At 54.6% G+C, this 15,657-nt stretch overlaps 1 protein-coding gene across 1 annotated transcript in view; it reads left to right on the top strand.

Moving 5' to 3' along the window:
• Positions 1-15,657, top strand: part of TLN1 (talin 1) — a 157,888-nt gene that overhangs the window by 131,283 nt on the left and 10,948 nt on the right. The window contains exons 42-51 of the mRNA XM_065405943.1: positions 137-238; positions 463-582; positions 889-1,035; positions 1,728-1,894; positions 3,395-3,578; positions 3,744-3,869; positions 4,494-4,610; positions 5,166-5,351; positions 5,682-5,789; positions 11,726-11,831. Coding sequence (XP_065262015.1) covers positions 137-238; positions 463-582; positions 889-1,035; positions 1,728-1,894; positions 3,395-3,578; positions 3,744-3,869; positions 4,494-4,610; positions 5,166-5,351; positions 5,682-5,789; positions 11,726-11,831 — 1,363 coding nt within the window. The remainder of the gene's footprint in view (positions 1-136; positions 239-462; positions 583-888; positions 1,036-1,727; positions 1,895-3,394; positions 3,579-3,743; positions 3,870-4,493; positions 4,611-5,165; positions 5,352-5,681; positions 5,790-11,725; positions 11,832-15,657) is intronic.

The raw sequence follows: 15,657 nt of genomic DNA, 5'->3' as shown, positions 1-15,657 counted from the left end.
GGCATGTTCGGGGGAGCCTTTGGGGAAATGTGGTGGCAGGCCCAGGCTGGGGCACTGTGGGATCCTGCCTGCCACGGGGGGCTCAGGGAGGTGGGGAGCAGGCTGAATCCCGTTAATGGCTCTCTCTCTCTGGCAGCTGGATGAGGGACCCATGGGGGAGCCGGAGGGGACCTTTGTGGATTACCAGACCACCATGGTCAAGACAGCCAAGGCCATTGCAGTGACGGTACAGGAGATGGTGAGTACTGGGGGCAGACAGTGACTTCTGGACCTCCCCATTACACCCCCTCTGTGTCTGGGGAGGGTGGCGGTGGCCGCATGCAGCCTTGCTGCCCGAGACCCTGCAAGGCCTTCTCCAGGGGCGCGAGGGCAGCGCTGGCCTGGCTCGCTGCTGCTGCAGGGCTGGCAGGGCTAGTGGTTCCTGGGTGTGATGGGCCCTTCTCACTCCCCCTCTGCCTGCAGGTCACCAAATCCACCACCAACCCGGACGAGCTGGGCACGCTGGCCAACCAGCTCACCAGCGACTACGGGCAGCTGGCTCACCAGGCCAAGCCTGCTGCCATCACCGCCGAGAACGACGAGGTGAGGGGCGCTGGGGGGCAGCGCGGGGGCCTCCCACTGGGGCGGGGGGCAGCACTGGGATCTCTCACTGGGGGCTGGAGAGGGGGTGATGGGCAGCGCTGGGATCTCCTATTGGAGACTGGGGCAGGGGGAGCGTTGGAATGGGCAGCGCTGGGATCTCCCATTGGGGGTTGGAGAAGGGCGGGGTCTCCGTGGGGGCGGGGGGGCAGTTGGGATTTCCCATTGGATATCGAGGGTGTGTCAGCTCCCCTGTGGAGGGCGGTGCTGACTCTGCTCTGGGCCACCTCGCCCTATGCTGGTTCCTAGATTGGCTCCCACATCAAGAACCGGGTGCAGGAGCTGGGCCACGGCTGTGCTGCGCTGGTGACGAAGGCTGGAGCCCTGCAGTGCAGCCCCAGCGACGCCTACACGAAGAAGGAGCTGATCGAGTGTGCGCGCAAAGTGTCCGAGAAGGTGATTGGGCAGGAGTGAGCGTGGAGCGGCTGGCAGGGAGGAGAGGAAGGGGCCATGGGCAGAAAAACTAGTGGGAGGATGGAGCGTGGAGTTGGACCAGCATGTGCCCCCCGGTCCCTTTGTGCCTGCTATATACCCGCTAGACCCCTGTGCCTGGCGTATGCCCCCACCCCATGCCTGCTGTACCCGCCAGACCCCTCTGCCTGGCGTATGCCCCCACCCCATGCCCGCTGTACCCGCCAGACCCCTCTGCCTGGCGTATGCCCCCACCCCATGCCTGCTGTACCCGCCAGACTCCTCTGCCTGGTGTATGCCCCCACCCCGTGCCTGCTGTACCCGCCTGGCCTGTGCCCCCAGCTGGCGTGTGCCCCCAGCTCCTCTGCATTGCTTTCTGGACTCCCTCATGTTCTCTGTCCATGGGAGTCCCTTTCTGGTCCCTGGTATGTGCCAGCTGCTTGCTGCCCTTCCAGACCAGCCCATGCGGTGGCACTGGGTCTAGTTTGCGTGGCAGAGCATGGATGCCCAGCGGCTTCAGCTGCTGCCAAGCGGTGGGAGGGGCACAGCAGTGGTTATATCTGCCGGGGTGGTGTCTGCTGGTGCAGTAACAGTGATGGGCTGTGACAGGGACAGCACTGAGCGGGGTTCCTGCACTCACCATCGGTCTCAGGGTCATCCCAGCCTCCTCCCCGCAGGTGTCCCACGTGTTGGCAGCCCTGCAGGCCGGGAACCGCGGGACGCAGGCCTGCATCACTGCAGCCAGCGCCGTCTCCGGGATCATCGCCGACCTCGACACCACCATCATGTTCGCCACCGCGGGGACGCTGAACCGGGAGAATGCCGAGACCTTCGCCGACCACCGGTACCAGGGCGGACGGGGAGCCCGCTGGGCGATCCAAACACAGCCACTAGGGGGCTGGGTATAGCATCCTCCTTTCACATGTCCCTTGGGCATGGCTCTGCCCAGAGGGCGGGGCTGGGTGCCCGCCATGCTGTCTGACTCCACCCCCACGGAAGGGGGGATGCACGTGACAGGTCGGGCACAACTCTCGGGCCCCTCCCCACACACATTGTCTTTCACTCTCCCACACTCTCTGACACACACACTCACACACAGCGGGTGCGGGCTGCGTGGTTGTGCTCTCTCCCCCACCCGCACTCCCCTACCAGCTGTAACACATGCACACACAGGGCAGGCCGTGCTTTCAGTGACCCCCTTTCCCCCCAGAAAGGGTGGGGCAGGCCGTGGGGGGCAGTCTCTGGCCCCACCTCTCTGTGTCGCACACACCCATAGTGATCAATGGCTCCATGACTAGTTGGCAGCCGGTATCAAGCGGAGTGCCCCAAGGGTCGGTCCTGGGGCCGGTTTTGTTCAATATCTTCATTAATGATTTGGAGGATGGTGTGGACTGCACCCTCAGCAAGTTTGCAGATGACACTAAACTGGGAGTAGTGGTAGATACGCTGGAGGGTAGGGATAGGATACAGAGGGACCTAGACAAATTAGAGGATTGGGCCAAAAGAAATCTGATGAGGTTCAACAAGGACAAGTGCAGAGTTCTGCACTTAGGACGGAAGAATCCCATGCACTGTTACAGACTAGGGACCAAATGGCTAGGTAGCAGTTCTGCAGAAAAGGACCTAGAGGTTACAGTGGACGAGAAGCTGGATATGAGTCAACAGTGTGCTCTTGTTGCCAAGAAGGCTAACGGCATTTTGGGATGTATAAGTAGGAGCATTGCCACCAGATCGAGGGACGTGATCGTTCCCCTTTATTCGACATTGGTGAGGCCTCATCTGGAGTACTGTGTCCAGCTTTGGGCCCCACACTACAAGGATGTGGAAAAATTGGAAAGAGTCCAGCGGAGGGCAACAAAAATGATTAGGGGTCTGGAGCACATGACTTTTGAGGAGAGGCTGAGGGAACTGGGATTGTTTAGTCTCCAGAAGAGAAGAATGAGGGGGGATTTGATAGCTGCTTTCAACTACCTGAAGGGGGGTTCCAAAGAGGATGGATCTAGACTGTTCTCAGTGGTACCAGATGACAGAACAAGGAGCAATGGTCTCAAGTTGCAGTGGGGGAGGTCTAGGTTGGATATTAGGAAAAAACTTTTTCACTAGGAGGATGGTGAAGCACTGGAATGGGTTACCTAGGGAGGTGGTGGAATCTCCTTCCTTAGAGGTTTTTAAGGTCAGGCTTGACAAAGCCCTGGCTGGGATGATTTAGTTGGGAATTGGTCCTGCTTTGAGCAGGGGGTGGGACTAGATACCTCCTGAGGTCCCTTCCAACCCTGATATTCTATGATTCACCCGCAGAGGACGGGTGCAGGCTGTTGCTCTCTGACCCCTGGGTCTCCCACAGGGAGGGCATCCTGAAGACAGCCAAGGCGCTGGTGGAGGACACCAAAGTGTTGGTGCAGAACGCCACTGCCAGCCAGGAGAAGCTGGCCCAGGCTGCCCAGTCTTCCGTGGCCACCATCACCCGCCTCGCAGAAGTGGTGAAGCTGGGCGCTGCCAGCCTGGGCTCCGAGGACCCGGAGACTCAGGTCAGATGGGGCTGGGATCTGGGACCACACGGCATTTGGGCTGGGGTGGGGCCTGGCCTTTGGTGCCCCGGCACACTCAGCTTGCTCCCTTCTCAACCTGCCCCCTCCCTGTCCGTCACTGCGGGGCACCAGCCAAGCCGCTGACCTGGCCCTACTCCTTCACAGGTGGTTCTGATCAATGCAGTCAAGGACGTGGCCAAGGCGCTTGGGGACCTGATCAGTGCCACCAAGGCGGCGGCCGGCAAAGCCGGGGATGACCCCTCGGTCTACCAGCTGAAGAACTCGGCCAAGGTCAGTGTGTGGGCAGATGGGGGAAAAGTGGAGCTGGGCGCATAGCAGGAGGGGAGGGAACAGGGTGCACAAAGGAAGGAAAGCAGGTGGTAGGGGGTGGTGCTGGGGAGGAGGGGGTAACTGGGGGGAACAGGGTGTGGGAGAGGGTGCTGGGGAGGAGGGGGGACCTGGGGGCAGAGCGGAGGGATATGGGGCATGGGCTGTGGCGGGCAGAGGAGAGCTGGGGGCGGAGGGATATGGGCTGCGGCGGGCAGAGGGCGGAGGAGAGCTGGGGGCAGAGGGATATGGGCTGCGGAGGGCGTAGGAGAGCTGGGGGCGGAGCGGAGGGATGTGGGGCTGTGCCAGGCAGAGGAGAGCTGGGGGCGGAGGGATATGGGCTGTGGCGGGCACAGGGTGGAGGAGAGCTGGGGGCAGAGCGGAAGGATATGGGGCATGGGCTGTGGCGGGCAGAGGAGAGCTGGGGCCGGAGGGATGTGGGCTGTGGCGGGCAGAGGGCGGAGGAGAGCTGGGGGCGGAGGGATATGAGGCATGGGCTGTGGCAGGCGGATTGGGGACAGGACCTGGGGCTGTCAGTTCCCAACGCTCCCCGGACCGGGTGACTGAGCCTCCCTCTCTGTCTGCCAGGTGATGGTCACCAACGTCACCTCCCTGCTGAAGACGGTAAAGGCCGTGGAGGACGAGGCCACAAAGGGGACCCGTGCGCTGGAGGCCACGATAGAGCACATCCGCCAGGAGCTGGCGGTGAGCACGGGCCAGGCCAGCGCCCCTCTGCTAGGAGCTGCCCCTTCCTCACCAGCTGCCTCTGCACCCAGCACCTGGCCCAAGGGTGAAGTGAAATGGCACGGAGCCCTTCAGCACGCCGGCAGCACCTGCTCCCCCCTTGGGGGATGGCACGCGGCCCCTCTGCCCATCGGCAGCACCTTTCTCCCTCCTCCCCTCCCCCCCCCCCCCTTGCAGGGCACACAGCCCCTCTGCATGCCGGCAGCACCTGCCCCCCCACCCTCCTGGGGGCATGCAGCCCCTCTGTGCGCCGGCAGCGCGCGCGCCGGCAGAGCCTGCCTCCAAGGACCAGCACTGCTCACTCTTTCTGGCTTTCAGGAAGCCGCCTACCTCCAAGGACCAGGAAGTCACGTGTCAGTCTCGGTCGAGCTGATGCTGCCGGCGATGCACTCGGAAGTCAGGCAGTGACCACGCTGTGGTACCTGCGCAGCCTTAACTTTGTGCCCCCTGTCCAAGCCTGCTCCTGCCCCCCCGCCACCACCCGTCCTGGTCTCATCCCCACCTCTTGTGTCTCAGGTTTTCTGCGCCCAGGTGCCTCCAGCCAAGACCTCGACGCCAGAGGATTTTATCCGCATGACCAAAGGCATCACCATGGCGACAGCCAAGGCTGTGGCCGCTGGCAACTCATGTCGGCAAGAGGACGTAATCGCCACGGCCAACCTGAGCCGCCGCGCTATCGCTGACATGCTGCGCTCCTGCAAGGTACAGTGGGGACATGGGGCACTGGGCTGCCAGGGGGCAGGGCAGGAGGGCGATAGGCTGCAGGGGGGGCACCGGAGGGCAGGGCAGGAGGGCGATAGGCTGCAGGGGGGGCACCGGAGGGCAGGGCAGGAGGGCGATAGGCTGCAGGGGAGTACCGAGGGGGCAGAGCAGGAGGGCGATAGGCTGCGGGGGGGCACTAGGGGGCAGTGGGTCCTTCAGGCACTGGAAGGTGTGGGTGCCATGGCAGTGGCCTAGGTGATGGGCAGGGCTGTGTGGCCGGTGCTGCCCGTGGAGCAGGCCTCAGCACTGCTCACTCTTTCCGGCTTTCAGGAAGCCGCCTACCACCCTGAGGTGAACGCAGACGTGCGGCTGCGGGCGCTGCGCTACGGGAAGGAATGCGCCAACGGGTACCTGGAGCTGCTGGAGCACGTGCTGGTGGTGAGTGACCCCACCCCCTCCCAGCTTCCATCTCCTGGCAGCATTCCAGGGGAGCCCAGGCACACGATGCTCCGCTGCCCCGTGGATGCAGGGGTCACTCTGTAGCACCTTCTTCTGGGATCCTTCCCCCCCCCCCATCCCCGCCTAGACTCTCCCCACCCCTCCTCCTGTGGAGCTCTCCCCTCGTATATCCAGAACTCTGTCCTCACCCTCCACAGGTTATGCTTTAGTCAAACACAAGTCACTGGGCTCAGTGCCGGAGTACCTAGGTGAAATTCTCTGGTCTGTGATATACAATAGGCCAGGCTAGATGATCTAATGAACCCTTAAACTCTGTGAATCTATTAATCATCCCCATGGAGAGCTCGTGGTAGCAGTGAGGAAAGGCAGACAATGGATAAAAGAAGCTAACAGTATCATGAAAAGCTTATGTCCAGTAGAAATAAAAAATATATTTAAAAATAAAAAATACCAGGAACAAACAGAATCCTAGCAGTGGTCTAGGTCAGTTTTACCATCCTTGTCTCATAACAATCTATCATGATGCAGAAAAGGCAGAAGTATTCAGTGGCTGTTCCTGTTCTGTATTTGGAAAAAAGCAGGATGTTATATTCGTATATGAGAGTAACAATGAAATAGTTTCTGTTCCATCAATAGTTAGAGAGGATGTTAAGCAGCAGCTACTATAGTTAAACATTTCTAAATCATCAGGGACAGATAACTTGTGTCCAAGAGTATTAAAGAATTGGCTGAGGAGTTTTCTGAACCATGAATGTTGTTTCTCAAATCTCGGAAGCACCAAAGTGGGTATTCACCCACGAAAGCTTATGCTCCAATACGTCTGTTAGTCTATAAGGTGCCACAGGACTCTTTGTCGCTTTTTAAAGGATTGGAAAACAGACAGTGTTGTGCTAGGATTTAAGAAGAGTAAATAGGATGACCCAGGTAACCATAGGCTGACATTGATCCTGGGCAAAATCACGAGAAGGCTGATACGGGTTACAGTCAGTAAAGAACTGAAGGACCATAGCATGATTAACACCAATCAACATGGTTTTATGGCAGATAGGTCTGGTCAGACAAACTTGTGTTTTTTGAGGTCACAAGTTTGGATGCTAAAGGTAACTGTAGGTTAACGCACTGAGATTTCTCCAAGGCGCTGGACTTAGGCCCACACAATGTTCGGATTAAAAACCAGCACTATGCACCATCAGTGTAGCCCACGTGTGATGAAGCTGCGAAACCTCACACTAGCACAGAAAAAACGGGCGAGCCTGTGGGCCCAGCTAGGCCTGCCCCGCTGTAGCTGCAGCCAACACCAGGCCTGGAGGAGAAGAAAAAGAGAGAACCTGGCAAACTTACAGCCCTCTGCCCGGAAGAACCTGAGGCCATGGCAAGACGCCCAAGGTCCATGGGGGAGCGCTACTTGAGTTAAGCCTCTAAAATGGTTTGGACTAGAGAGGCCGCAGCGGTAGGGAGTAGCCCAGGGCAGTGGACTGAGACTCTCTGCTGGGAGCTCCCTGTTTGGGGACGGCTTCACGCGCGGCCCTGGGCTGGGACCCAGTGGAGAGGGAGCACCCGGGTCCCTTAAGGACTGAGACACCTTGGCCAGGGAAGCAAGGGGCTGGAAGGCAGGCGCGTCAACCACTAGGCCGCCCAACCCTCCAAGCACCCTGTTACACCATCTGAAATTGCTTTAAGAAGTGGTCTACTGACCTATCAGTTCAGGAAACATGAAATGTCATCCAGTGAGGGAGTTTCTAGTGGGTCCTGCAGGGATCTGTTCTTGCCTCAGTGCCATTCAATGCCTGTATCAGTGATCTGGAAGAAAATATAAAATCGGTACTGGTAAAATTGGCGCTGCCCCAAAATAGGGGCTTGGCAAATGATGCTGGGGACTGGTCGTTTATCCAGAGCAGTCAGGATCAGTTGGTAAGTTGCACTCATTGGAGGCCCTGAGGATGTTACATGGGCTGCAGCTCTGTGCTGATTGGGTCGCAAGCGGGTCCTTCGCTTTCAGTTCCAACTCCCACTGCTTCAAATCTATCAATGGGGAGTCAGGTTGTGAAGACCTACTGCTGGACGGGGAACCGGGTCTTCAGGACACCCTGCTGCTGCCTCTGCTACTGCCTTTGTCACTCTCAGACCCTCTTGGAACCCTGCGTGGGTCTGGAACCTGCTTCTTGGACTGCCCATCCTTCTCCAGCCGTGCAATCCGCTGCGCCTTGTTGAGCTTCCCAACGCTTAACCCTCTCTCCCTGCACTGGTTTGCAATGCCCTTCTTAGGGAGGTGCTTATACACCATTTTCTTGCTGCTTCCTCTAACTAGCCTGGTTTTACTGCTGCAAGTCACTTCTTGCAAAATGCTACTGGAGCATTCAGCATCCCACCGCTACCACCACCTGTCATTGATCCACAGGATTGGTGCTATGGCCCCAGCTTTTGAACAGTCCCTGGAGGAACCCTTCAGTGTGCTAGACCCCCCAAGGGGTCTCCCTCTTCCTCCTGTATAAGTCACGCAGCTTCACCGCCTCCTTAGACCAGACCTCTGGGCCTGCAACATGCCTGCTTCACCCCATGAGCTCCATTCAGCAAGTTCAACTGAGACAGACCCCAGTGGAGACTTGTCCACTCCGCAGGGATTAATGCACCTCCCCAGCAACTGCAGCGACATTCTCACAGAGCTGCCAGAACAGTCAATGGCAATGCAGCATAGGAAGTCCTTAGGTTAGCAGAGAGAACTGAAGGTTAGAGCCCAGCCAAGCTCTACTGAACCCCATTGTTCAAGCTCTGTCTGTCTCTCCAGCTGACCTCCTCGTTAGACTCCAGGTGAGACCCCCGACTCTTCCCAGCAGCCAGCACTTATCCCCCACCTCACACCTCTGCCGTACCTAAGCTGGGGAAATGCCACTCCGCCTTCCTGCAGAGAGGTGGGGAAGTCCCTGTCCCTCTGGGGCATTGCTTGCTATGTGTCAGTGTCGGAGCGATTGGATCTACCCTTGTATCTTCAGAGAGAGGCTCTATTGATGTGAGGACCAAGACCCAGACAGCCGAGCGACACCCAGATCTGTCTCTTCGCCTGCCCTGAGAACAAACAGCTCATTCCCACCCCCTGGGTAACAATGCAGCACACAGGGCGCAAACAGGACTCCAAAATATTACAAAAACTTCCCACTCATCACACCTTCCAGGGGAGAAAATTCTGTGTACCAAAGGGGGGGCTCTTTAATGTAGGGGAAAAGGCAGAACAAGAGCCAATGGCTGGAAGTTTAAACCGGACCCATTCACATGAGAAATCCCAGGCACACGTTGTTATCAGAGTTGAGGTTTAGCCCTTGGAACAAACTCCCAAGGGAAGCGGTGGACTCGCCATCTCTCGATGGCTTCAAATCCAGACTGGTGCCTTTCTGGCAGGTGCTTTAGTCAAACACAAGTTACTGGGCTCGATCTGGGGGAACTGGGGGAGGTTCCCTGGCTTGTGCTATACAGGAGGTTAGATGAGATAAACTAATGGTCCTGTGTGACCTTAAAATATGAGTCTCGGAACCAAGAGCGCAGGTCACATTCATGAGATGAGGGACTGGATCCTGGAAAGGACTTCGGGATCATGCTAGACAGCCCGCTGAACATGAGCTCCTAGCGCGATGCTGGAGCTAAGAGTGGCTGTGATCCTTGGATGGATGTGCAGGGCAATATCGAGTAGGAGTGGAGAGGTGGTGTTACCACTGACTGTGGCATTAGCGGGACCGGTACTGTATGTTGGGTCCAGTTCTGGGGTCCACACTTCCAGAAGGATGTTGATAAATTGGAAAGGGTTCAGAGAAGAGCTACACGAGTGATCTGAGGTCTGGAAAACCAGCCTGACACTGAGAGACTGAAGAAGCCTAATCTGTTTAGTTTACGTGAGAGATAACTGGACCGTTGTCCAGTTACCTGCCTGGGGAGAGATTGTTGTTAGCCAGGGGTTCTTCAGTCTAACGAAGGCGAACCACCATCCAGTGACTGGAAGCTGAATCTAGACTCATTCAGACTTGAAATAAGGTGCAGTGAGCATAAGGAGCCACTGGAACAAGTGCCCTAGGGCCGTGGTGTATTCTCCATCCCTTAGCTGCCCAGGCGGCACACAAAGCCGCCCCCTCCGCCCCACCCAAGGCACACTGCAGCTCAAGCGGGAAGTGTGCTTGACGCAGGAATCCCTGGGGGGGGGGAGGGGGTTTCTCTGGTGCTCACGGTGCAGAAAGTCAGACTAGATGGTCCGAATGGCTCATCCGTGACAGAACTCTCCCTGACTTCCGCTGCACACACAACTTCCTCCCTTGGCCATCCCAGCCCTTGCCCCTCAGGCTCCCTTCTTCCCACAGGATGAGGCTGTGTCTCCACATGCATGTTCAGAGCCCCCCGGGACCTTTGACTGGCACTGCCCCTGCAGGCTGTTCACTGCTTTACTCTCTTCTTTTCTATATTCTGTTCTTTCCACCCTTTCAGCCGGTGAGTACAGTGGTGCTTGGAGTGACCCCGTGTGTCTGCCCCAGCATGAGCCTTGGTCACTGCCCACGTGTGTGCGTGTGCCCGAATGGCAGTAGGCTCACACCGAGTGACACAGCTGGGGTGGGTGGGAGTGGGGCGGGCTGTGGGACACAACACGTGCTTTAGGTGACAGGGACTAGGGCTGTGTTGCCGGTGCATGTGAGAGCACGTGCCAGGGGTGTGCTCTCTGTGCGCATGCATACTGATGTGCACACATTCTGCGTGACACGGGTAGGGGTGTGCTCAATGTGTGCGCACTATTTATGTGTGTCCACACATGCTCCCAGTGACATAGGCCTAGGTGTGTGCTGTGTGTGCACGCACTCCCTGTGACGTGGGTCTGGGAGGGTGCTCTGTGCATGCGTGTGCATATGCTCCAGGTGACATGGGCCTGGGGCATGGTCTGTGTCCGCACACGTGTGCGCTGGGTCACCCGGGGGCAGGGACATGCTGTGTGTGTGTGTGCGCGCGCGCGCACATGCTCCAGTGTCTGCGTGGGGGGTCACTGCAGGGCTCTGTGAGCCCCATTCTCCAGGACGTCGCCCCTCAGAGATCCCTCCCTCGGTGACAGCACTTGCTGAGCCACCTGGCCATGTGCATTAACCACGGGCGTGTGGCTGGCCAGCGCCCAGCCCTTCGCAATGCAGCGTGTGCCCACGGTTTGGCCCAGCAGCTGCAGAGCCAGGCTGGGCATGTGAAGAGCTGGGCCCCGGCTGCAGTGCGGGAGCCTAGCATCTCCTGCAATGTGGTGGCTCAGCACCTGCCTGGCCAGACCTCAGTGCCTCTGGGTATGGGACCGGCAGCCTTCCCTGGCATGCAGACAGACCGGGATGGGGGAGGAAACAAGGTCTCAGCTCCAGGAATCCAGGGCAGGGGAGGTGAAATGACTCCCGGAGGAAGGGATTCTGGATTGGATAATTCCACCGTGGAGGAAGGGGGCATCACCTTAACCTGCGGAACTCACCGCCACAAGGTGTCACTGAGACCACCAGCTCAGCAGGGTTCAGGAAATGATCAGCCATTTCTGTGGAGAATGAGACCAACTAAGGTCACTGTAGAAAGGGTTAAAACAATGGACATGATACCTCAGTGCACAAGCCAGCCCCACCTGCCAGGAGTAGGGAAAACTCCCCTACAGGCCTGTCATTCCAGAATGGCCACTGAGAGGTTCTTGTGGTAGCTGGTCCTGGGCACTGTTAGAGACCAGAGACAGGGATAGATGGGCCCCTGGGCTGCCAGTTCCTGTTCCCAATGGTATTATCCTGTGGGTAGGGAGGGTGGGAGTTGGCACAGCCCTAGGTTTGTGAAAGGTCCTGGATGGAGTAACGCCAGATATTGCCAGCCATGTCCCCTGGGGGCTCTCTCTGGGGACACAGCCTGCCTCTGCTCACAGTCCTCTCCCGCCCCAGATTCTGCAGAAGCCGAGTCACGAGCTGAAGCAGCAGCTGGCTGGATATTCCAAGCGGGTGGCTGGCTCCGTCACCGAGCTCATCCAGGCTGCAGAAGCCATGAAAGGTAAAGTCCAGCTCCAGAGCTGTGGTCAGTCTTTGCTCAGTGGCTAGGATCTCAGCTGGGACTCTGAGCCAGGGCTTGGGAGGGAGCTGGGCGTCAGTAAGAGGAGCCGAAAAAGGCCACCATGGCTAAACGACAGAGTAAAAGAGGCGATTAGAGGCAAAAAGGTGCCCCTTTAAAAACTGAGAGTCCAAACCTAGCGAGGACAATAGAAAGCATCACTCAGGCAAGTCAGGTGTAGAAGTACAACAGGGCAGGCCAAGAAAGAGTTTGAAGAAAAACTAGCTAAGCGCACAAAGACTAGCAGCAAAACAAAACAAAAATTTCAATACATGAGACGCAGGAAGCTGCCAAACCATCAGCGGGGCCAGTGGACGAGCGAGGTGCTAAAGGAGCACTCACAGAAGACAAGGCCGTTGCGGAAAAGCTGAATGAATTCTCTGTATTGGTCTTCTCTGCAGAGGATGGGAGGGAGATTCCCACACCTGAGCCATTCTTTTTAGGTGACAGATCTGAGGAACTGTCCCAGAATGAGGAGTCAGATGACGTCCCCAAGGTACAATCTGGACTATTGAATAGCTGTGTCCCCTCATTTCTCCAGCCTGGGTGCCTTTTACACTGCTTCGCTGTGAGAGCAACCACTGCTGGTCTGTTCACACACAGCCTCCAGCACATAAACCACTCCCAGCTCTACTGTGTGAGGGCTATAGCCAGCCACCCATGAATTACTCTGCAGGGCAACACTAGCAAACTCGCAGTCCCAGACTTTCCCCCAGAAATGTGAAGCTTGTACTGCCCAGCTCTCTGCTTCTGGACAACACGAGCTCATAGAAAGTCTGTCATTTCATGAATAGAAAATGATGTGCACAAATCCTGTTATCACAAATGGTGTTTCCCAAACACTTCAATCCAAACACGCTGGTTTAGATAAAACAATAAAATGAGTTTATTAACTACAGAAAGATACAGAGAGTCCTGTGGCACCTTGTAGACTAACAGATGTATTGGATCATAAGCTTTCGTGGGTGAAGTGGGTATTCACCCACGAAAGCTTATGTTCCAATACATCTGTTAGTCTATAAGGTGCCACAGGACTCTTTGTTGCTTTTTACAGATCCAGACTAACACGGCTACCCCTTTGATACTTTACAGAAAGATAGATTTTTAGTGATTACAAGGGATGAGGCATAAAAGTCAGGATTGGTTACAAAGAAATAAATGGTAAAATGTAATTAACACCTAACTTAACAAGCTAAGTGAATTCAAAGCAAAAAGTCTTTCTCACCACATTTCAGCAGTCTTAGTGGCAGAATCTTTCAGTTAGAATCCCTCCCCCAGTCCAATGGTGCTTCCTTTGTCCTTCAAGTGTTGTCAATACCATGACTAGAGGTATCAGGAGAGATGATTTGGGGTGTCTGTTCCCCATTTTTATATCTTTTCCTCTTCTTTGAGAATCATCTCCAGCTGGGGTTCAGGGGACAGAAAGTCTGGGGAGATGGCAACTTATTTGCCAAGCTGTTTATTTGCCAATGTAAATTTCTCGCTCACTCTCTTTTTTTCCTCAAAAGAATGGCCACTTAACCAGGTGATAGTCCATTTGATTTTGTTGACACCTGGCTGAAGCATCAATTTGCCCTTTGTCTTTGAGGAACTGTTTTGTGCCTGCTTTTCGAAACTTGGAATATGTCTCAGTAATGTTAAACGCTAGAACCTTATAACTTTACATACAATGTTGCCGTTCATATTTTACCAGGACAATAATGATCAGCAAATTATGAGTTTTCAAATGATACCTTACAAGGCATACTTTGTACAAAATCCATGATAGCTTTGTAAAAAGGGTGAACATGGGGATACAGACTGTCAATTGATAAATTGATAAATTAAACAGTAAAAGGTCCCCAGGACAGATGGTATCACCCAAGAGTTCTGAAGGAACTCAAATATGAAATTGCAGAACTAACAACTGTGGTATGTAACCTATCACTTCAATCAGCCTCTGTACCAAATGACTGGGAGATAGCTAATGTGACACCAATTTTTAAAAAAGACTCCAGAGTCAATCCCGGCAATTACAGGACGGTAAGCCTGACTTCAGTACCAGGCAAATTGGCTGAAACTACAGTAAAGAACAGAATTATCAAGCACATAGATTAACACAATATGTTGGGGAAGAGTCAACTTGGCTTTTGTAAAGGGAAGTCATGCCTCACCAATCTATTAGAATTCTTTGAGGGGGGTCAAACAAACATGGACAAAGGTGATCCAGTTGATAGTGTGGTTTGGACTTTCAGAAAGCCTTTGACAAAAGCTCTTAAGCAAAGTAAGCTGTCATGGGGTAAGAGGGAAGGTCCTCTCGTGGATCAGTAGCTGGTTAAAAGACAGGAAACAAAGGGTAGGAATAAATGGTCAGTTTTCACAATGGCAAAAGGTTAATTGTGGGTGTGACGGGTTGGATCACAGAAACCCCTTGGGGCTGCCAACAGTGTGCCAAGACTACTTCTGCCCCTGCCTTCTCTGCCAGCTTGGGACTCCAAAGCCCTTCCTGGTTGTGCCAGACACGCTTGTCAGCCACAAACACAGACCCAGAAACTGCAAGCTTAACTGAAAGCAACTTAATAAGTGTTCCTCTCTTTAACACTCAGATGCTCAACTCCCAATGGGGTCCAGACACCAAATAAATCTGTTTTATCCTGTATAAAGCTTAAACTCATAAATTGTTCGCCCTCTATAACACTGATAGAGAGATATGCACAGCTGTTTGCCCCCCCCCAGGTATTAATACATACTCTGGGTTAAATAATAAGTAAAAAGTGATTTTATTAAATACAGAAAGTAGTATTTAAGTGGTTCCAAGTAGTAACAGAGTGAATTACCAAGCAAAATAAAATAAAACACGCAAGTCTATGCCTAATACGGTAGGAAAACTGAATACAGATAAAACCTCACCCTCAGAGGTGTTCCAGTAAGCTTCCTTTTGCAGACTAGTCTCCTTCTGGTCTAGGCCCAGCAATCACTCACACCCCCTGTAGTTACTGTCCTTTGTCCCAGTTTCTTTCAGGTATCCTTTGGGGTGGAGAGGCTATCTCTTGAGCCAGCTGAAGACAAAATGGAGGGGTCTCCCCGGGGTTTAAATAGACTTTCTCTTGTGGGTGGATACACCTCCCCCCCCTGTGTAGAATCCAGCTACAAAATGGCATTTTGGAGTCACATGGGCAAGTCACATGTCCATGCATGACTGAGTTCCTTACCAGCCAAGCCACATTCCTGGGAAAGCTCAGATGTGGATTGGTGTCTCCAACTTCATTGTTGGCTTAAGGGCTTCTGGATTGGGCACTTACTGAGAATAGTCTTTCCTCAGGAAGCTGACCCCTGCTTCACTGGGCTACTTCCAATTAAACAAGTACACGGCCAATAGTCATAACTTGGGGTACGACAATGACACGTGCATACAAATGGGAGGAATAGATTCAGTAGACCATAACCTTTACAGAGATATGTTACATGGCATATGTAACATTAAACATATTCCAGTTATGTCATAGATACTTTCATAAGCATATTTCCATAAAGCCTTATGGGGTACAACGTCACAGTGGGGTCTCTCAGGTATCTGTACTTGGACCTGAGCTGTTCAATGTATTCATAAATGAGGTGGAAAAATTTGCAGATGATACAAAATTACTCAAGGTAGTTAAGTCTAAAGCTGACTGCAGAGTCCAAAGGGATCTCACAAAACTGGGTGATTTGGCAACAAAATGGCAGATGAAATTCAATGTTGACAAATGTAAAGTAATGCACATTGGAAAACATAATCCCAACTATCCAT

Source organism: Emys orbicularis, chromosome 6 (genome assembly GCF_028017835.1).
Source record: "Emys orbicularis isolate rEmyOrb1 chromosome 6, rEmyOrb1.hap1, whole genome shotgun sequence".
In the NCBI taxonomy this organism is placed as follows: Eukaryota; Metazoa; Chordata; order Testudines; family Emydidae; genus Emys; species Emys orbicularis.
The sequence above is the reverse complement of the archived record's forward strand: the minus strand, read 5'-3'. Positions and strand labels throughout refer to the sequence as shown.